This window comes from Pseudopodoces humilis, chromosome 5 (genome assembly GCF_049639895.1).
Source record: "Pseudopodoces humilis isolate 2021_Gansu_Grassland_sample_001 chromosome 5, ASM4963989v1, whole genome shotgun sequence".
Lineage (NCBI taxonomy): Eukaryota > Metazoa > Chordata > Aves > Passeriformes > Paridae > Pseudopodoces > Pseudopodoces humilis.
This window is the reverse complement of record NC_142204.1, coordinates 18,641,660-18,665,730: the sequence shown is the minus strand read 5'-3', so window position 1 is coordinate 18,665,730 and position 24,071 is coordinate 18,641,660. Positions and strand designations below refer to the sequence as shown.

At 40.1% G+C, this 24,071-nt stretch overlaps 1 protein-coding gene across 1 annotated transcript in view; it reads right to left on the bottom strand.

The window, feature by feature from the left end:
- TBXAS1 (thromboxane A synthase 1) overlaps positions 1-24,071 on the bottom strand; it is a 229,152-nt gene that overhangs the window by 113,367 nt on the left and 91,714 nt on the right. Inside the window, exon 5 of the mRNA XM_014256837.2 lies at positions 12,790-12,886. Within this exon, the coding sequence (XP_014112312.2) occupies positions 12,790-12,886 (97 nt within the window). The remainder of the gene's footprint in view (positions 1-12,789; positions 12,887-24,071) is intronic.

Below are 24,071 nucleotides of genomic sequence, written 5' to 3'. Positions count from 1 at the left end.
TCATCCTCTTCCCTTTCCATTCCAAGCATGGTGAATTAAATGCTGACAATACATCAGCAGCACTGGCAAGTGTCCTGCAACTTTCCTTGCCACGGTCAGCAGCTGTGCGTTCACAGCGCGGTGCTTCCGTGGCAGCCCCACAACACATGGCAGCGCCCTCCCAAGGCTCAGATCCCCCAACTATTTGCTATCAATTATTCACAACAAATGGTGCCAAGATATGTGGTTACTATATAAAGAAAAATTCTCACTAGAGAGTAAAATAATACTGCCAACTCATTCTTCACTTGTGATCCTCTGGATTTTTAGCTGCAACATGCAGTCAGTGGTGAGGAGTGCACAGTCTCTGAACATCCTTTCCCCTGGAGGTTTCATTCTTGCAGAATGAAACTTACATAGTATAGGTCACAAGCAAAAAAGAACAGGGTGGCAAAAAATTTCACTTAGCACAGATCTACCAGAGTTAATTGCTAGGTAGAAGAGACCTTTCCAGGCTGCGGTCAGAGGACCACTGCAAACCAGCTGCATCAATATAAGATGCTACGACCCCATCAGCTGTTCGCCATTCCCTGTCTACCGGAGATAACCAACATTGAAATGGAGCTGGTGGAGAGCCCTTGTGAGCACTCATCTGCTTCAGTGCTAAGTCAGCCTGCATGGTTTTGAAAAAGTCCACACTGTCACATAAACTAAGATGAATTAGCTTCTGAGATGAACCAGAGGAGGAATGCTCACGTGATCCATATTGTAGGCCTTGCTGTGGAAATAGTGAGCCCAGTTCAGACATCTTAACAAAAGATTGTTAGCATTGTGCTAGGTAATAACATTATCATTATATTAAAAAAATAAATAAAAAGGACCTTTCATACTTTTAAGTTCAAATATAAACATAACGGCAGGCAAATGGATTAAGATATCTGAATGAGTGTCTAAAGAGAGACCTATTCCCTCTATTTTGAAGATATATTGAAGATGCTACCTTTAAAATACTTTAAATGAAGAGCAAACTCTTGCAAGGATTAGTATAATAATGCCCACATATATCACATTAATTCTCACTGAAGAGGAACGGACTTGTGCTCATGCAAGAGCCCCCAGACAGAATTATCACAGTGAAAACAAAAAGCCTATCCATGAGAAAAAAGCCAAACAAGCCCAAGCCAAACCCCCTACCTGCTAACGTAAGAGTTAATAGAAAGGATTGAAAATGGGATGGGATGGGGTGGGGTGGGAACAGATTTGTAGCCAATTGAGTGAATGGGAGAAATGATGCTCAGATGCAGTATCTGTCACTGGAAGTCACCACAGCACTGCTCCTGGAGGCTGAGCACATCAGCCAGAAGGAAGATTACTGTCACTGTGTGTCCTACTGTTCTGTTTTGAATTCTGCTGCTGGCCACCTTTGAAAGAGGACACTCAACCAGTCTAAACAGATCTTGGGCATGATACATGACAACCATTCAAATATTACATATTGCCATATCACATCTACCCCAGTGCTGACCTACCAGACTCCCAGGTACATGCATGTAAATCACTTCTCTGTGCTGTGAAATGTCACTTCCATAGACTTAAGAGGGTTTCTGTATCATCAGATGCTTCAAAACAACTTTTTGTACATGAGCAGCTGAGTTACCTCCAAATGTGGTTAAAGACAAGAAAACAAAGCAAAGTACCGGGTCTGAACTCTGACTGCTCAAGCATGTAGAAAGGCCAACTCGGATGCAGTGATCTGAGCCTATGTCAATTCTGGAACAAGTGACAAACTAATTACTCTTCTAAACAAAAGCAGACTGGGAAAGGCAAGAATCAAAGGACATGACACTCCACTATATGTCAAAAATAGGGGAAATGAAGAAAATTGTAAACAAAAACACCAGTCTGTCAAATAACCTACTACTTTGCTACTGTCAAATAAACATTTCAGAATTCAGAAATGAGGGACTGTTAGAAACATGTGCTATTAAGACTGAATAAGTTTCCAAAAAAATATTCTCACAGCGTATGTCCAAAGAAGTAGGATAAATTGAATCTCCCTTTTAAAAAAAACCCACAAATTAACAGAAATCAAAGGTCAGGACCAGAAAAGACCAGCAAAAACTGCATTTGCACTCCACCTACTCATAACACAGTCAGCTAAGGGCAGGATTAGATAAGGAAGCAATAACGTATTTAAACAAGAAAAAATATTCATCAGACTTAAGATTTCACATATTTTATCCAACAGTAAAACATGCTCTTTAAGTAAGGAACAGAGCCCTAGGAATAGATAGTCCTTTCCTGCCTTTAAGTGTTGTTTCTCTTCAATGCTATTATTCAGTATTAAAAAAAAGTGCTGCAAACCTAGTAAATAAATAGCCAATGTAGGTTTGATGAAAGATTGGCTCAGAAGACTGCTTTTGGCCTGAATAGAAATATACGCTTTCATCCTGTTTTGACTATACTCATACGTTTACCTAACATAATTGGATGTAGTTAATATTGCAGGAGCCTTCAAGCAGCGCACATTTCCCTCATTAGTGGGTTTAAAGCCTTAATGATATCTCCCGTGCTGCAGAAAAGCCCAATGTAAGCTTCAAAAGTGATTGGCAAGTTTCAACAGGAGAAAAAATGGGGGGAAGGGAAGGCAAAACCTAATAAAACTCTGATCTTCTTCTCTTCAGTTGTTTAGAAAATGAAATCTTGCAGAATGATAGAATAAAGAAGAAAACAAAAGTGAGGATTAACAAGCCAAAACAGACAATTTCAAAAGCTGACCTTAAAGTAACAGAAAGAAAATATGTGAAAGGAACAGGGAGTGACCCTTCGCATACCTGCAACACATTAAGACACACACATACATAGTCCTACACTATCTCCTCAGGGCACAAACAAGTGCATACACACTGCATATTGTCAAATCAGCATCTTCATACACCTGCAGCAAAATCACCTTTTCGTACTTTCATTATGCAGTATTCCCCCCCCCCCACCCCCTTTAAATCTCAATAGTTTGGCAGGGAAGCCTTGCATTTAAGAAACAGAATGTCACAATATACCATTAACTAGGCACATGCAAAGGGTTTGGGGTTTTGTTGTTTGTTTGTTTTGTTGGGTTTTTTATTGACTAATTTTGACCGTTTTCCAGGAACAGAAATTTCACAGGCTGATTTAGCTTCAAAAGAAGCGTAATTATGTACAGCTGTATTCAGTATTTCTTGACTGCTTCGAACAAGCAGTGAAAGGGAGATTTGCACACATTATCAGCCACTATCATTAGTGCTGTAAAGTACGTAATCCATCTGGTGTTGTGGTGTCTACCTAGGAGCAGGTATTGAACCACTGATGGCTGCAGTATAACAGCATTAAGGGAGAGTGTTAAAAATTAACAAAACAACACAGCAACCCAAGTCATTTTTGGATACTGGATTGTCCTTGCATTCATGTTCTCCCATGGTTTTGCAAAGCATTTTTATGTGCACAGGCATGGAGAGTGGAGAATTAAAAATGTAAATTTCATCATGTGGTTTTGTAGTCTTCACAGGGGAAGAGGTAGCAGGATACCATGGTGATGGCAGCACTGCAGCCCATTAATAAACCAGAGAAAGACTCAGGGATAGATTCAAATACTTAGACCCATGCTGAAAAATAACTCATTTCATAATAACTCTTGTGAAAAATAAGAGGACTGTAAATCTCAACATCAGCTGTGGTCTCAACTGCTGACTCGTCATTTCTTCATGGGGGGACAAGGAAAGAGGAAACTTGTTTTTAAGTCTTCTAGCCTCCTTACAATCAACTGCATTGCTTTAATATTACCAAGGTTTATGGCCCACAGCATTTGAAAACAGACAATCCATGCCTGAAAAAAAGTGTAAAGTTTTTATTTTGTATTTCATCTGTGTGTAACTGATCCATTTCCACCATTACTGCCAGCCCTTCACACAGGAGGAATCAGCCAGTTTTATTTGTAAACTGGAAATGTGAAAAATATAAGTTTTCGTTTACTCAATTAGAGATTCATAACTCTCAAGAAAACAAATTCATATGACCTACCTGGACAACAATATGTTAGCCAGTGGAAATAGCAGCCTAACTGCAAGTGTGGCTTTCTCCAAACACAGCCTGGCCCCCACTGCTGGGGAATATGCTGAGGTCTTCCTCCAGCCACAACACAGGAAACCTTCCTCAAACAGCAAACTACCTAAGTCACCACTCAAAGGAAATACATTCTCAATTAGAAGGCATCTTCAAGTCAGTCAACAGGACCATCCTCAAATTAATTGGACTTAACTACAGTCAGTGTTTAAAGACTGATTGCTTGTAAGCTGTTCCGTGGCACTCCAGCCTACTGTTATTTATATCTTCCTAAACTTACACAAGTCTTTCTTGAGTACTCAAATGTTTGAGAAGAGACTGTGTTCACCCTCTTTTCCATGAGAGGCAAAAAAAAAAGTCTCCCATTTAAGGGAATATCCCAATTTTGGACATAATAAACATACTGGTGTAAATACACAGTCATGGCCCACTGAATGAAATGAGAAGTAAGAATGTGCATAGACATAAGCAAACGCTGACATCTTTCTATGAATTGTGGAATTGTGGTTTAGGAGTGGTACTCCCCAATTCTGTGCCCCCACTGAGATTCCCCAAACCATGCTGCCACACTCCTGCTCCCCTGCTTTCCCCTCTCCCTGCAGTGGCATGGAGAGGGGAACTGGAAGCAGGAAAGATCACAAGTTGAGAGAGAGTAATTTATTGGAAACAGCAGTGAGAAAAATGAAGAAAATGAACAGTAACAGCAACAATATCAGCGAGAGGGTACAAGAAAAGAAAAGATTCACGTGGAAACATCCTGAAAATAAACAATGCTGGATGGCTCTTTCCACCAGATTTACTTGACCAGAAGGAACCCCTTCTCCCCAGAAGAGAGTCCCTTCCCCCCACCCCTGGCAATGATGTGGCATAGAATAACCTCAGGGTCCTGGCCATCCCCCCTCCCAGGTACTCAAAACACTTAACCCTGTCCTGGCCAGAACAAGGACAAGTGGTCAGCAGAAGCAGGTGCCAGGTGGTCCAAAGGTAAAGACAAATGAGCTCTCCCACTTCACAGGACCCAGGTTTCACTTGGTTTCCTGTTCTGAATTAGAATCACAAATAAAAATTACAAACTTGAGATGATGATCCTCAAATACACTCAAATCTGATAATACTAACTTTTCTACTTTAGCTTTTTTTTAATACTTCAAAATGGAAGTTTACTTTAAAGGAATAAAAAAGAGCTTTTCATTAAAACTTTTAAATCTGCATTTCTGAAGCTTCTTTTAAGAACAAACAAAAAAACCCTCCCACCACAACCATTTGAATTAACAGATAAACCAAATCCCAACCATTGCCATCAGTCCTGAAGCACTCACATTCACTAATGATACTCTTCAGCTGGAAATTCCCAAAATACTCTTTTACATTTATTAAGGTGACAAAGCACTTCCTAAATGCTTTGCCCTTGTGAACACAGGAATTGTGTAGCAAGGCCAAAAACTGAGCTCAGAGCTCCTAAATCCTGACCTAGAGCCTTAATCACAAAACCAGATCTCTTCTCACTGGGATTCAGAGGATCAGGTGGCTCACAGAACATGGTCTACTACATTAGTGCTTTCTTTAAGGGTAACTGAAGCCAAAGTCTGATTAATTTTACAGTCAATAGCAGTGATCATTTGACAACATTAGTTTTGTGCTATTAGCTTCAGCATATGGGGAATAAGGGACAATTTGCTGTGCATGCATAAAAAGACTTACACAGTGTGAAAGAAATGACCCTCACAATATTTATTATTTTAATTTTCAAGTGTCTACTGCAAGCATATGCACTGCTACTTTAAAACATTTAAACAAAACTAAATTTAATTGCTCAGAAAAATTAACCTACAAGTTCTTAAAGCAAAAAGAGGAAAGAAACAAGGAAATCCTGAATTAAAAGCTATTTTATGAGATATAGAAGGCAGCAAAATAGTTAGATATATACTGACCAAGCTAGAAAGGTATTCTAGTATGTCTAGAAGACAGCCATGGAGATACACTTGGGAAAGAAAGCAGATATTAGGGTTGTATACCCTCAGTGCTCCTGAACCATCAGGTCAAAACAAGGGTAAGAGTCCTTGCTCAGCTTCCTGGCACTGGAAAATCACTCAGGCATCTGGGCTCACGTGGCTGTACAACAGCACCCACAAATATGCAGTCAAACAAATTAATATTAAACAGATAAGTGCCACACAGCCAAATTAATTCCCTGCTAACATGATTCTTTTTCTATACCGATGCTGTACCAGACAAGATTTCAAACCAGCTATGATCTAGAAGCTGTATAAAACTGGTAGGCAAAAAAAGAAAATCTTAATAAATTCACTGCTTGGACACCTTTTCACTTATCCTCCTAAGGCACAGAATGATTTTTGGAAGCACCGAATACTCTCAGCTCAGTGAGACCAAGGCTTATTGTACATGTGGCAGGATTGATGCTTGGATTTGTCCTACAAAGTCATGAGGGAGGGAAGAACATCGCAGCTCTGTATCACAAAGAACTGGATGTTCAAGGCACAGCCTGCCATCAGGCATGACGGCTTTACTGCATCAGGAACTGAAATGCCACCATGCCATGCACAAAGAGACATATTTTGTGAAGTTTCCATAATAAGATATGGCACAACTGATGTCTACAGTGCTCTAGAGAATGGAATAGAGACTCAACTTCTCCTCAAATCACAAGGAGATCCCAAATCAATATACGTGCATCTGTATGCATCCATAAATATATACAGATATGTATTCAAGCTCACATGCAGACGTAGCAACTAATCATGGGACATGGTGGCTCCAGAGGTCTTATGCCAGTCCCCTTCCATGTCCTATATGAACCAAACAAAAAACAAACTGAAACAGGATGAGGGAAAAATGAAAAAAGAAATATCTAAGCAGAATGAAGCAGTGAAAAAATTTAAAGCAAATTCCTTCTCTCTGAATCCACAAAACCCAGCATATAGTCAAAATTTAATATCACAGTTAAACTATTTCCATACACCAGATCACCACTTGTGTACTAAGCCAACGTATTGAATGGTCATGTTAAAGTATGGAAAAATTAAGACATTATATATATATATATATTTGTGTGTGTACATATAATTTTTCATGTTTTCTCATTTGTTTGAATCATTTTCCAAGTACTGACTTGCCTGCTGTCATACTGTGTCACTGGTGCTCCAAACCCTGTGCTCATGCAAAGGTAACCTTCCAGCGAAGTTCATCCATCATCTATTTACAAACTGAGTTCATTGCACTTTACAACAACAATTTCTAAGTAAACAAAGAAATTCACATGAAAGGATGACAATGGCATTGGCACAACCAGAAATAATCCTAGGAAGTTTAACTTGAAGAAAAGAAACATTTCTAAACCAAACAACCAAAGGGCACAGGGTCAAGGCAGCATGTTGTCTTTTGGCAACAGTATAGAACTTTTCACTGCTTAACTATTTTTACATTACATGCTTCCAAATGAGTATGTCGGTGGGTTCAGTTTTCAAAATAAAACCTGCATTTGTGAGAGAGACAGAAGAAACAGGCCAGCACATAAGCTGGGTAAGACTTCACGTTTGGATACACAACCGAATGACCACTGTTTACTGGAAGTCAGCACATCAGTGGGGCTGATGTATGTTCTCTAAAAGTCAAGGGAGAAAGCATAAAGAAAGATCTTGCACAGGACATGCAAGGGATCCTTTAATTGCAAAAGGTGAAAATACAGATGCACCCCAGTCAGTTCCTGAGCTGATCTGTTTGAAGCCAGTTGTTACATCCCAGTCCTGCTCTGGAGACACATAATCATTGTCAGTCACTGTAGAATCATCTAAAGTTAATATGTTGATTTCTGCTGACTGAGGGCCTGACCCAAAATTCACAGAATTACAGGATGGTTGAGTTTAGAAGGGACCTCCGGAGGGCATCTTGTATCAAATTTAGATAGATCTTTTGATACAGTAATACACAGTTTTCTTTGCCCTAGCAAGAGACCAGAAAGAACAGACAAATCAGAGATAAGTCAGGCATCCTGGACCACAACTGAACAAAATGCAGAAAATAGGTTCCTTCCTACTTGGTTGTTGCATTTTATTTGTTTAATGCTCTAGGTAAGCCTGAAGCTTTATAGGTTTTCCAAAATAAAGATGATAATGATGAAACAGCTTAGTGTAACAGACAAATTCTACATGTGAAAAAAATAATCAAATCTTATGTGGATCAACTCAAAAATGAAGAGATAGAATATACAAGCAAAAATAAAAGAAGCTCAAGCAGCTCACTTTTCCTTCAAAAGGGATACAAGGATTTTGTACCACATTATATTCCTGTTACTTTTTTATTCTTATTTTTACCACTTCATTATTGTTTGCTGTGAATCCATTATTATTTGTACACTGTATCAGCAAAGCTTCTGATGAGAAAACAGTGATGTTTTCTTACAGCTACTGGAATTGGTGTAGATTTTTGAATTTTAAAATGTCATTCTCCTCCAGCTGATTGGCAGGTAGATTTAAGGATTTGGTCTGAATCAACCACTAGTTTCCACCTGTGGTAGCCACATGAATCCTGGCAGAGCACTGAATCCAGCGGCCTGGCAAACCTTGACTAGCCAGTACTTACCTTTGCCTTAGGGCTCACTGAATCCACATTTCTAGGAAATATTTTTACAGACATCTTAATTGTTTGAATTATGTATCAGGTAATGTTTTTCCTCACATTGTTCCATCTTAACATTCTGCTCCTACATTTTTAAAAGTACACTTTAATGATTCTCAAGTACTAATTGAAAAACTAGTTTTCAATGCAGAAATTAAAAACAATCTGAAAACAGATTATGTATCATTATCCCATGTGGAAGAATGCAACTAACATAATAATCCTATCTCACTTGCAACACAGTAATGAAGTAAAAAATGGTCTTAGTGCTCTTAAAAGGACAATTCTATTCAAGAGACAGCTTAACACAGTTGTGAGAAAAAGGTATCATTTACTCCAGCACAGCTCTTCCTAAATGCTGGCTGAGGTTTCCATGGTTAACCTAAATTAAAATTAATTCCCTATTTTTTTGGCAGAAGGTATATAAAGTAATTTTCATATTTTCTTCTTCAACTATAATTAAAAACATGGGAAAAAGGCTTCATGTTCCTCAAGTATGAAGGTATATTACAGCAGACATTTTTTTGTTTTGAATGTCTCTAACACTTATATTAATTGACACCAAATTAAATGGGAAAGCAGAGTGTCATTATTGCCTTCTTGTGATTATACAGTTAACAATATCTATACCCTGTGCCTACAAGGCAGTAACAGCCTGTGTGCTAGACTTGGTTGCTTGTTCTAAAGGGAAGTTAACCTTAATGCAGTCAATCTGCAATCTGCAGTCACCATACACTTCTTTTTCAGGAATTACTAACCAGTAATTCAGAAACAAGAGAGGATGGTGGGGGAATATAAAAAACTTCTTACAGCAATGTTCTAAAGATAACCATAGTAAAGATGTGAAATATATATTATCAAAGGGAAACATAAAATGAAGAGTAGTTTTGCTTGTGTTCACATGCAGGATCTACTTTGTCTATATAATGAGTGAGCAGACAGGTTCAATGTGTGAGAAGTGCACAAGTGGTCTAGGTCTTTCAGGACGCAGAGACAGGACCAAGATGCTTCCAAAAGAATCCTCCCAGCAGACTAAAACCACTCTCGTTCCATAGAGGCCTTCTGATGACTTCCTAGAAGGAAGCCCACAAGTGCACAATCTCAGATTAAGGTCATCCTGCTAACGAACACTCAAAGGCATGACATCACATTACAGACAGTTTTAATAAAAACTGTCAGAATTCACTGAATCATCATCTTACTGGCTTCTACCAATATATCCACTGTTTTCAGCCCTTCACAAGTTTGATTTCCCATTGTCTCTTAATCAAATATATATCTATTTTACAGTTAACTGAAAAAGTGGCAAAATAAACATGGTATAAACATGGTATATAAACTTTTTCTATGCTTAGCTTTTAGAATTAGTCCTGCACATCCTGAAACTCAGTGACAATTTGTTAACATACAGTTGCTACAACTGCTACAGAGAGAATAATCTCACTTTGAGGCATTCTGGGTTAGATAACTCACATTTCACTCTGTTGGATGAAGTACAAACCTTGATTTTGGAAATGCACATGGGGAGGTTGGAAAAAAAAAGCACAAGTGTGTGTTCCTGAGACCTGTTCAAACCCAATGGTTTCATATGTATTCCCATCCTCCAAGCCTAAAAGCTTACTTTTCAGCTAAAAAATATGGGTTGAAATAATAAGCATGTGCCATGTCTGGACTGGAATATATTAGCCTAGTTTTGTGAACAGCACTGACTCAAAAGTCAGTTCTATAACCACTCTTCACTGGGGAAGGAATGTGTAAAATAAAGCAGGGCGGTCTTTTTTGCATTTTGAATTCTCCACTAGCAAATAGAAACCTTCACTTGAAGTAGATGAGCTTGCTTTGACTTATTTTAAAATATACAAACAGAAGCAACCCTATTAAAAGTCTTAAAATGACATTTATTCAGTCAATGTGATAAGACAGAATTCTATTACTTGGAAAGTAAGCTTTTCTCACTCTCACCTTTCAGTCATTATTTGCATACAACCCAAATCACATCCGAATAAATTCCACTGGCCTTCCTTACATACCATCCAGCATTATTTATATTCATGTAGGATTACTAGTGTACAGGATAATCAAATACTTTCCCAAGAGAGCTGACGCAAATTAAAGTGGAGACAGCTTCCAGTGTGAAACCTCCAGAGAAAAGATCACCAGGTCAGATGTGGAAAGACCCAGAAACAGAAGGTTGCTTATATTCAATACGTGAAAAGCAATGGCTTGGAAGAGGGAAGAACAAAGTGGAAAGTGAGAAATTAGCAAAGAGCGTGGCAATGTGAGAAGACCACAGAAGAAGCAGATGAGAGCATATACAATGAAGGAAGTTAATTTGATTTAGACTCATGGGCATTAAGCAAGGCAGAAATAGCAACCCTGCACAGGCAGGAAACTGCTAATTTTGCTAAAGGGAGGGCTAAGAGTTAAATTTTCTCATCTATCATAGTTTTCTGGTTAGTGGCAGGGATGTCACTCTGTCTGTGTCTTAGTTCCTCATCAATAAAGCAGGATGCTGTACAGAAAAGCCACAAATGATTCAGGGGACAGTCAAGTGATAAGGGCAAGATGTGAACCTGCAGAGACAGTTCTACCTAACAGATCCCTAATGAAGAACAAGAAAAGGAGAGAGAAGGAGAAAGTGACTATAGTGACATAACCTACCTGAATTTTAGAGATGAACACAGATGTTACAGACAGACCATGACATGGACATGCAACCACAAGAAAGAGAGAGAAACCTCTGAATGCAAAAGGCCTGGAGGGGAAGACAAATTTCACCAGCTGAGAAGTGTGACAACATATATATATTTGGATATATAAAGATATATCCAAATAACCAAGCTGACTGAAGTTAAGCACACAAGAACAAATCTCTGAGGATCCCCTCAAAGGAAACTTTCTAATTTCAGGGAAGTGCTGCTTGATCACCAGCTACTGCTAGGTGTAGTGGGTAAAAATATAAAGAAGAAAAACATGGGAAAGTTATACACAGGAAGAAATAGGGTTTCTGCTTGGGGTGGAAGAATGGAAGGGATGAAAAATTTCTTCAAGTACAGACAAAATGGGGGAAACCCCCTTGTCACATATAACAGCTTCAGCCTAAGAAGTCTAAAAATAGATTCTTCCTTTCAAGTATGGGCAGAATGGGAGGCAGCTGGTACCAGTAGTTAGTAAGTAAGATACAGGCAGTGACAAGATGAAACTCATGTACCAAAAGAAACAAGCAAAGGAGACAAGCAGTCTGCAAACAGACTGACTGGGTGCAGAGAGGATCAGAGGGACAGAAGAGACAGACGGCTGATCAGAGAAAAAATGTTTCCCAAGGGCACAAACAACCCTCCTGAATACATGTGAGTTTGTTTGAGCAGGTTTGAGCATACAAAGGGCCCAGAGGGAATCAGAATGGATGGGACTGAGGCAGCACGCAGTGACGATATTTCCTTGTAAAATGCTGAGCAACTGATGGAACTCTGGCCATTCAACCGCATTATTTGTTCTAACCATCTTCTGAAAATGAGCCTTCCAAGGTGAGTGTAACCAAGAGCACATGTATAAATTCTTTCTATCTCCAACTTCCTTCTTTGCTATTCATTATTTTCAGGCGTGACTAATATACAAAAACTGTGGGAGGCATGTCCTTATCCCAGGCAGACCGCTCCTGCCCTGTACAGCCTAAAAGCACAAAACAGACCATGTGTGGAAGAAAGTAAATAAGACCATCTCCATGTTACAGATTGAGAACCGAGGAAGAGAGCTGGTAAGTGATTTTCCTGAGATTTCACAGGAAGTCAGTGGCAAAACTGGATATTGAAACCCCCTCTTCAACATCCATCTGGTGCTTCAGTCACAAGGACAGTGTGTCTCTTCTAAGGACATTGCCTTTCATCCTCAGAGTGTTCTGGTAACAAGACTCTTTGACTGAATGTATATACTGAATGTATATAGCTTAAGGTCTTATTGAACCATGGTATAATTTTGCCTCTCTATTTCCAGCTTCCTTGTAACCACTTTTGGTCTGAGCTCAAACGAGCAGTGCTACCAACTCCATCCACAAAGCCAGCTTTTATACGTACTTACAATTCTGTTGGTGAAGTTACTAAAATCTGTCACTAAGATTTGCTTGATCATCTCTGGTGAGGAGACCACCACAAACATCTGGCGACCAATATAATACCTAGAAAGAAATAATGAATCATTTTAGCAAATGATGACCACAGAGAACTATCTCCTTCCCTAAAATATCTCTTTTTGCTTGAATATACTTGCAGTGAACCAATATCACAGAAAATTTATCCCCTTAGGTAAAGCAGTATCTTTCCCCAGCCCTCCCAACTGTTAAATTAAGATGCTTGGTCCTGGAATTTAAAGTAAACAGTTTAAAAACTTCTACTGATTAATCAATACGTAGCCAACATTTTAACATAAAGGTTTACACACTCTGTGCTCACTCTGAACTCTGTGCAAGTGATGTAGTATCGCTAAACTGAACTATAGCAGAATGAAACATTAGAAACCAACTGAAATAATCATGAAAGACCTACAAAATTGTATTTCCTGCCATCAGCCACATGAAATGTTGTTTCATGGCTAAGCCCAGTCTCTAATGAGTCTTTCAAGAAGTCCCCTCAGCATGACTGCAGTAAAGCACACTTCCACCCCTTCTATTCGCACTGGAACTGAGTGCATCTCAGGCTCTGCATTGCCATGGACAAACTTACATTACACTAATAGGGAGGGAAAAAAAGGTTTTACCAAGTATAAGGGAATTAGTAAAACTTCAGAAGAAGAATAGGTGATAGGGGTGTCTCTGCCTGTACACCTTTTATCTCCCTGTTCCCATTTTAAAATGACGTTGTGGAGCCAGGGTCTGCCCTTCTGGTGCTTAACACCATTGTGGATGCTGCAGAGGGACTGGGACCTGTCCCAAGCCTACAACTTCTACAGGTGCAGAGCTCCCTTCTCCAGCACCATTTCCTGCAAGGCCCACAGGCACTCGATGGTTGGCTGCTCTGCTGGGGGAGGAAGAACCACGACCAGCAGGCAGAGGCTGCTTGCAGTCCCTACCTTTGTTGATCGCTGGACCAAAAAGTCCAGCTGTCTTTTCTCCACCAGGAGAGAGGAAGAGGTTGGAAGCAGGCACAGGAGGGCCAGCAGCTCACAGCAGAAGACAAGAGCAATACCACAGATGCTGCAATACCACAGTAATATCCATGCCTAATCATTTTGGTGCTATAGCTCCGTATCGATATATTGCTTATCACCAGTCAACATTGCAGCAACCAAATAGACAAGCAAACCCTAGGCTGGATTAAATATAGTAACTAGGGGTTCCCATGGCAATGAAGCTGCAGCAGCCTGATTTCTTCAAGGGCAAACAAATCAGACAATTATCTTGATTCCAAAGTAAGATTTCACAGTCCAGTTTGACCTCCCTACCACCAAAACTTGTAACAAACAAATGGCAGAGAAGAACAAGAACACAACGTTCTTTGAGAAGGAAGACATCATCTTTTCTTCTCTTGTGGGTTTCCAGAGAGAACTTTTATTTCCCAACTGCAACCCACAGGCTCTACTGAAACATTAGATATGGCTGGTATGGTCTATCAAGGTAAACCTTTTTCACCCCTCCCAGCTTGCTCAATCACAGCAAAAGTAGCTGTCTGTAATGGTCAAACTTTTATTCAGAATCCTCATAGGTGCATAAAAAAGAGCTGATGCCTCAGATTGAAGAGGGTTTTGATCACAGACTTCAGCAGAACTTCAGCACAGAACTTTTGCATGCACTTTGTACAGTTTTCTGTCATCAGAGAGGCAACACAAGCTCTCAAGGCAAAGGTGTGTTGCTCTGAACCTACTCAGAATGACCAGCCATGAATACTGACCCCTCATGCTCATACCTCGCTTTTCTTCCCTCCAAGTTTAGCAAGTTCCTTGTCACATTTATTGGTTGTCACTGATGGTCCTGCAACAAACAGCTTTTCACAGGGACCAACTTCCTGACACCAAATCTCAGTCAGAAGCTGGTTATGTCTACTCAGACAGTTTAACTCTGACCAGCAAGGGGCACCACATGATACATCAGGCAAAGCATGTGTGTGCAAGGGAGACACATTTCTAGTTTATTTCAAACCTGGGAAATTGCAAAGCTCCAGCTCCCATCCACTGGGATAACAGGATGATACCCACAGCAGGAGTCTTTAAGTCACAGTGCATTTTGTGCTTGAAAGCATTCAGGACTAAAAACTTGGGACAGGAGCATCTCCTACTCAAGCTGCTTTTATGAGAAAGTGACTCAGAAGCCAAGCTTATGCAAACAAATCTATTCATCATCCTCCAACTCAGACCCATCACCTGAACTCCCAGCTCTGTTTCCACAGCTAATCTCTTTCTTTTTTATTTACTCTTCTCTAACTTTCTAGCTGTAGGCACCTGCTTCTCTTTTCTTTATGCAGTTATAAATTAGGGCAGAGAAGGAGAAGAAGGAGAAAAAAATCCCCTACAACTAATAAATTGAAGACGCTGGAGGAAAAAGAAAAACAACAAACTACTTAAATTGACTTTTAAGAAAAGTTCTGCCATTTTTTAAGGCATGACTGTTATAAAGACACACACATTTTTGGATCCCAAACAGTAAAATCTCTCCTTCTGCCTTTTTTCCATTCTCCTACTTTCTGTGTACAATCTTTCTAACCTTTTCTAGGACATATAAAGATGAAGCTGTGTATGGACATACTTTGGAAGTTAAAATCCATAAGCCAAAAGCATGACTTCCATGGTCTTTCCCTGAAGTTAAGGAAAAAGGATAAGTAGAACTAAGCACAAAACAAGATCACCTGAGCTATTTCATTCAGCAAACACGTGTTTGGAACCTGAAAAGTTGCCAGAAAGATGCTTAACTGAGTTTTAATATATTTTAAATCCTTTGAAGAATCAAGGCCTCAGTCACAAAACAAGAGGCTATCTCACAACTAGGTGTTTTGGGGTTTTTTCACTTGTTTTGAAATAGCAAGTAAAAGATAAAATCCTCCTGAACAATAATCTATTCTTCCCAAGTAAATAACATATTCACCCCTGCCATGTAACTTCATTTTGATTCTGTATCACTGGATGAGGATATCACTAGTCTCATGTAGACTTAGATTTATTATTGAACAAAACTGATATTCTTGTCAGATTTTAATAAATAAGAGTTTGAGAAAAACAAAAGCCTCTGGGCAAGCACATTGCAAATGGATTCATGAATAATTTAGGGCTGCACTTTTTATTAACTTTTCCTAGGTTAATCTTTCCACAGGGCTCATTCACACACAGAAGCCCTACCTTTAGCTACTGTACCCTTACACTGCTTGACCCAACACTTTATAATATTTTCATCTAGGGCTTTCAGGGTGTAAAGCAAATACTTGGGAATACCTAGCCTGCTCCTGCAGAGAAGGAAGAATTCATGCACGTAGCATGACACCCTTGGGGCAATGCACCTCTGTCCACATGGAGATCAGTTGTAACACTGCCACATCAGCAAAAATAAACTTCATGACCCACACATGGAGACACATTTTCCTGTGTAGATGAGGCATTGGTTAATCAAGTTATGCTGTTGAGGAAATTTCTATTATATTTCAGTTTAAACTGCAGCCCTCCAGAACAGTGAAAGAAATTCCCATCTTGGACCAGTAGATTTAGCTCCATTGGAAGGTGAGGTAGGAAAGGCCTGGTACCAGTACATCAACAGCACAAGTACAGTGTGAGCTTCCTCCAGCAGATGGAAATGTGGATGAGAAGCCATTGTCCCAGCAGGCTGCTGGTGCACAAGCCAGCTGGCTTGTGCCACATCATCCCCAGGATGGCCAGGCAAAAGGGCTTTCACAAGCATTCAGAAGAGGGCATATTCCCAGAAGATGTGAAAACAGCAAAGATTGCCAAAGGGCTCGCAGGTGAAGGAGGTGGTTCTGTCACAGGGTATTGAGCCTAAAAACAAGCCAAACTTCATTAAAAGTGTTTCAATAACTGGAGCGGCTACAAACACCCACCACACCCAGCTTCAGCAGCTTTGTTCCTAAGAGCAGACAAGCACCCCTCTTAAGGCAATTAATGAGAAAGACAGAGATTCTTGTGCTCAGGGTTCACCCAGGATGTTGCAGACCTCTTTACAATGACGTAGTCATTCGCTAAGCACGTATTTTCTTTTATCCACAAGAATAAACAGCAATCCAGCAATGATATCTGCAGGCTTGCTCTTGCACCACCGTCACTTTCTGCAGAGATGTGGCCTAGGTGTCTCAACCCCACATCTAGCGCCTGCCAAGTAGGAGTGGTGAGACAAAAGGCACATTGGATTGCACAGTCTCTCCTGAAACACTTCAGCCCATCATCTTCCTTCCCAATGTTTGACAGGGATCCCTCCAGAATGCAGATTTCTGTTATCAGACGACAAAGAGGATTAATCAGCTACTTTTAATTTGAAAGAACAATTTAGCATTAGCCTTTCCATGCTCCCAAGATCCTCCTGGCCGCTCTGCATGGACATTACTGCCAACAGCATCTCCCAGCTCCTGAGCCATGGCCGTGCTCTCTGAACAAAGCTCAAAGCAATGTTGCTTTGTTACACAGGAAAAGGTGGAGAGCACATACAGTACCTTATGGCAAAGGGCCATATGTTTTTGTGTAACATCCATGTGGGAAACACCTGCAACCCTTTCACCTTGTTTACAGTACTGCTGTCAATTCACAGAAGACTTTGATCTTCCTATCTATTATCAGCCCCATGTATTACAACCATATAAATCATAAAACATATATATGCTGTTAGGCAATAAGCAAGGCCTTGTTTTCTATGCTGTGGTCTGGTTAAGTACACAAGATCATCTGTAGAGCCATATGAAAATAGAATATTTTATTATTGTTATTTCCTTCAGGGAAGAGCAAAGAACAAATTTTTTAAAAAGGCAGGAGGGAGAAGGAGAGGTGTAAAAAGACACAGAGATATGGTGGGAAAAGGCTAATTTTAGGTGACTTTTCCTTAAAAGAAGTTCCTCAATCACTCTGCCTCTTGTTTAGAGACACCATTTCATTGCAGGCAGAGAAAGGTAAAAACTATTAGCACTATGCTTGTTTAAAATAGGCCTGCAGCCCAGCCTTACTTACTTAATTATTTCAGAGGTCAGAAAATTGATTTGTCATAGCACTGTCCCCTTTCAGTGCTCGAAGGCAATTCAGATGTGGTAGGACTAAGCAATACATAATGAACAGCTGCAAAACCCAAACACAGTCTGCACGGAAAGGGTTGGTTTGGGCTGAGAGGAAAGGAAAGGAGTGGGAATAATTTGTCAAGCACCATGAGTATTATTCATGTTATATTAGCAGCTAAAGGTGTTCAAGAGCTCCATATCCTAATTTGACAGGAGATATTAATATGTAGAAATCTTATTCTAGGCCTGTAGAGGCTACAACTTAAATAACCTGAAACAACATTGAGGAAAACAAATAATATCTCCCATTTTCCATCTGAGGGACTGGGGGACAGTCAAGTATGGAGGAGATGGGAATTGCCAGCAATCACCTTTCTTATTTTTTTTTTTTTTTTCTGTTCATACCCTGTGAGAACAGAGCTTCTCAGCTGCTACGAACACCTGGAAATTGCACTACAGCTTTCTTTGGGAATGTTGGGAACTAACTCCTGTGCCATTTGTTCTGCACCCTAGGCTGTGACTCTAGTTGGCAAAATGCTTCCCCAGACTATTTTTATAAAGCATTCACAAGTTGAGTATCTCCAGATTAGAGAACTACAAAACATCCATTAACACATTAACATTAATTTAAGAGAAGAAAATCCAAACAAAACCACCCCAAAAACACAATACCCTATAACCAGGTGAAATTACTTCACATTAAAATGAAGCCCTGGTAATGCTGAGAAGTCTCAGGTACAGCGAAAAGTTTCAGAACACAGCTCTGCCAACACACACACACTCACACACCTCATCTAGAGACTAATTCTGCTCATTGTGTAAATTCATGAAAAAAAGAGGCATGGCCATACTCATTTCTATTTAAGAATAAATTGTTCCCCATTTCATTTTTCAATGAACTACATTTCTTTTCATGTTGTGAAAGCTTTAAAATAAGCACATGGGACTATTAATTTAATTCCTGGGTGCATTAAAAATATCATGTAACCTAAAATGCTTGCTCACACACACTTCCTGTGCTGCTCTGTACAGTTATGCACCCAACTCTTTGTCCACACACTCGGGATTAAAAATGCTATCTTCTACATACCAAGAACCTCCGCGCTATCTCAAACTGACACCTTGCCAGGAGGCCTCTGCCTTCTGACATGCTTAAGGAAGTATCAAAAAAAGGAAAGAAAATTCTGGGATTATTTATCTTCTCCCCACCACTAAAAGCACAGCTATTTTTAAAGGAGCTCCTCCCTTGTCAGGTCCAGTAAGAGACTTGGGTATTAAAGTAATATATTTAACGTTGACAGTGAAGAGAAGGAGGGCTGATTGAGGCCATTACAATGTACAGAGTTGATGACTCTTTCAAGTAACTTATACCAGGGTGCAAATGAAATCTGTTTCTGAGCATCTCTAACCCTAGGGTTTAGCAACTTGAGGGTGTCACACACATTTACTAATCCCTTCCCCCTTCCAAGTGAGCAGTGCAGGAGACACAGCCTCTGCATGGCTGTGTTAATTCATTCATGAAATGAAGTAGATGACATTTACCCACATATAAGAAATGACAGAGATTAAATTAAGCTCACAAAGTGCCACGAAGAGCGAAAGAAAAGAAACAACAAACCTCTGAATTATACAAGCATATTCAGCAATCTACATCCATTTGGTTTTTGGGGCAATCTGAGTCCAGACCTAAGTACAAGTAGAAAAACGCAAACCCACGTTCAGGGGTTGGGGAGAGAAGCAGCAAAAGGGAAGGATAGGGATAACAATTGTTTCTTTTCTCCGTTCAGGTGGGCTGCAGCAGAAGCCGGGTTCCAGGGCAGAGCAGAGCCAGGGGGTCGTGGGCTGTGCTCCCCCACAGCCGGGGAGCTGCCACTTCCCAGCGCTGGCAGGGGTTATTTTTATCCTGCCAACTGGGCTAAGATGATTACCACTGCCGCCACCGCTCCGCGTGCTTGCATCATACCGCTAGCGCTGATTAGCTACATCAGTATTCCACTTCATTAATGCCAAATGAAAGCTGTAAATAGGCTACTGCTTTTACAGGATGCTACTGGAAATGAGAAGTACTGTGATATTAATAAGAAACCAGTCACTCCTCCTGCGTGGGTGCGTGGTGCTATTGTGACTGGGTGACGCTGGAAGTCCTCCGTAGCTCTTCACCTCAGCAAGAGTGCCGGAACAATGTTTCTAAATCTTTTCCCATGGCACTTCCCACCAAGTTGGGCTGTATTAGTCTGTGTTTTGTTACTCGTGTTTAGACTGTGGTATTTTCACCAGAGCTTGTTTTGTCTGCGCTCGCTAAAGCACGCTATGCCTGACTGACCTCATGTGATGGTGCATCAGGCGTTTCCTGTGGCTTTCAGCATATTTCTGTGCCTGGCCTTTCTGGGGGTTTTCGAGATGCAGCGTGAGAACAGTCTCATCTTTTGCTCTTTGCACCTAATTCACTACTAAATTACTCCTCTGTCATACCCTGAGGGAAAAACCATCAGGTTACTTTTTCTAGAACACTGGATTATTATTTCTAGGGAAAGCTACCTCTGAAAGATAGCAAACTTTCTGTGTCTCCAAACTTTACTTGCTATTATGAACACAGTGCTCATTTGTATGGATTTGTATGAGCCTATTATTTATATTCAACAGTGCTACCTATTTCTACAGTGGAATGAAAAGAAAAAACTTACAAGATGGCTGGGGAGTGTAAGCAGACAATGTTACTTCATCTAAACAAGGGTAACCTTTTGTCCTTTTTTTTTTTTTTTCCCGTGCAAGGAAGGGATAGGGATCTGCTGAATCCTTATCCCGATTTCTAGTTAGGAGCTCTAAGCAGCTTCCTTTGACAGACAGGTAAGCAATTTCTGGGAAACAACAGGCAGCATTACCCTGGCAGGGCTAAAGCCATTTCATACAAGATAAATGGAGACAGAGCAGCACACTTGAAGAAGATGAGGGATACGACTGTGATGCTACATCGAATAATATGGCTGAGAGAACATGTGGAGGAGGGGAATGCAATGCAGCGCTGCTTTCTAGCAAGGTATGGGGGACCTATCTGAACATGTGCCCATGAAGCCAAGGAGGATCCTCAGTGTCCCAGAAAACAGGGAAGCATGTGTGTGTCACAGTGCAGAATCCAAGAAAAATTTGGGGACAGGAGACAAAAGGAGGAGAGCATATGTGCGACCATACGGAGAAAACAAAACAGGAAGATGGTCAAAGGATTTAAATATAATTTGTGATACTACGACATCACAAGATACAGCAGATGATAAAGCAGGTTGACTATAAAAAAACCAGAAGTGTAATAAAGTTTATAGTTACACACCCATCACTAAACTTCATATAAGCAAACATTCCAGGGCAACTAAAACAAAGCCTGTGTGATCTGACTGCTGCCTGTCATAAACCCTTTCTGACCATGATAAAATTGAGGTTTGTGTTATTTTTCCTCCCCGAGACCTGACATCAGGGTACACAGAAAAACCAACCATAACTGTCTTTCTGCAAGGTTCATCTCATGCATCCTTTACTTATCATGGCCAGAATTCAAGTGCAACTGGAGTTCTTCACTTCTCCAGTTTTGCTTAGCCATTTTAGCCCTGGAGAAAAGGCTTTCAGAACACACCAAGTATTTCTATCAGCTGAAAAGACATATCCTCATACATGTCTTCAAAAGCAGCATTCAGAACAGAGACATTCAAAATCAGTAGGCTATTTCTGTTTGTTTTAATTCTGCACTTTATCTTTCATTTCTTTATAGGAATGACAGCTCATCTGCCTCCTGTAAGTAGAATCAGCAGTGGTGGACAAAACAGTATTTTATTTTTGAATGTATCTGAAATAAACATGTACATAATTTTCTTTCAGTCTACTCCTTCTTACTAGCATTTTGATCTTAAATCAATGAGAGTTACATTATATTGTATACCATCCCTCTTAATACCTTTGCTCTGCTTACGTTAATGCAGATGCACGCATTTCTGAAATAAAACTGTCTTGATATTAGAATATTTTAATTCTTCAATAATAGATAGGACTGAATAGACGGGGGGAGGGGGGGGTTGCATCATAAACATAGCATGATGGAGTGAGTAAGCCAAATTGAATTCACGTAGCTACACATGCAATAGGCTGTCTTGTAGAATAAGAAGCAACACTTTGACTTGGTCCTGGTTAATAGTCTGAAAATATCTGAAGTTTAAGCAAGTGAAAGCAGGGTTTCATAAGTGGGAAGCCACAAGCATTCATTTGTTTTGTGTGCAGTAAAGACACAGATCCCGGCCAACAATGGACAGCCTTACTCAGGGAAGGAAAGGCTTGTCAGACTGGCCACGAGGGGGACAGTCATTGAGATGCACTTTTCTTGTACGATCTACCTAAAAAAACATGTCTAAACAAAGAAAAAAAAGATAGTAACCACCTACTGAGCTCTTGGGAATGTACATTTTTATGCTACAGCATACAAAATGCACACAGGAAAGATGAATTTTTTACCTATAGCAGCATGTACTTTTTCTGTACATTCTTCAGACAAACACACAAACAAACCCATTTATTTTGTTAAAGCATTATTAAATGTACACTAATAAAAGTAATTTCCCAATGCTTGATGCATTTATCATGAAACCACTAGCAGAATTCCTTACAATAAAAATGCTAGCAGTACACATGACCCACCTAAATTATCTAGGGAAATGGTTAATATCTGACCACGCAGAAACATTAGAAAGCAGGGCTTTGTTATAGGATAGAAGGAGAAAAATAGATGTATTTTCTTACAGAAAAATTGCAATGATAAAATTATTTTTAATAGTACAATGCTACAGCTCCAGGAAATTTTCCTGAATCAATTCAATCTGTGTCGTGCGGAACTTTAAAAACCCATTAAAAATAACCATGATAAATTTCCTAACCTCTTTCAGTGGACCACACAGAAGACAAAGGAAACTGCAATTCAACAGAGATAGAAAAGAAAGAAAAGAACAGAAAAACCTGATAGCTTGTGTATCAGCAGTAACATCCTCACTAACAACAACGAGCAAATCTGTACCACAAAGGACAAGAAGAGCAGGAGTGATGTGTACAGACGACAATGGCACTCCAAAGTAATGACTTCCAGGAAAATCTGCTGTTACAAATGGACAACACGCTGCTGAGAAGTAGTTGAGTCACAGCTTTCATAACATGGCAAATTATTTCAGCCTAAGAATAAATGCATCAAACCCCAGGGTGTATATGGCTCTGGTAAGGCAACTATGGGGATTACATCCTACAAACAGCTAATATGCTCATCTGGTTTAAATTATTAAACCTCACTGAAATCCATGCAGGTTCAGGGATTTTTTTACCATATTTAATGTGTAGTCATAAGATACAGATCGTGTTTCAAACTGTAATACTAGTGAAAGCACTGCCTAGTTGACCTATTTTCCATTTACCAAGTTCTACATTTTATCAGTTGTAACAAACACACTTCCTTTGCTGCTCCCTTCTTTGTGGTGGAAGAAAGGCATAACAAATGGCATACACATCACTTTATCATGAAACAACCCAAATCCCTGGGGATGGAATAATACATGTGGCCCTCTCTTCCAAAGCCATATCCTTTCACCTTCATTGGCGAGTCTTGTTCACCCACCCCTTCTACTGACCCCCAGCCAGAACACAGCAAATCACACTGACGCTGCTCTGAACATGTGTGAGCTCTCTTCACAGCTGTCCCAGGTCCACATCTGGCTGCCTGGGGACATGAGTGAGATGGAGACTCAAGAATTTCTCCCCTCTGCCTCACTCATAGCTGCTTGGCTGGACACCACAGGATTCCCATGGACCTGCTTCAATTCTGAATCCTCGTTACCATTTTGCCTTGCTGTGCTACTCCCCAAACCCTCCAGATCCCTGCATTCTGCTAGAGCAGTCTCCTAGAGCCCTTGCCTCCAAACAGTTCAATGAAGCAGTACATGAAACACCAGCAGTCATGATTAAGATTTCTGAGAACACTTCTGAAAAAAACCATCATTTCTAAATGCTCAAAGTTTACTTAGAAAAGAGGGGAAAAACAACAGATTTGAAGACAGACCAATGTAAACACCTCATATTCCTTCTAAATATAAATGAATTGGGCAAATTTCAAGCAACTTGATCCTCATGCAATGACAGAGGTATAGCAGA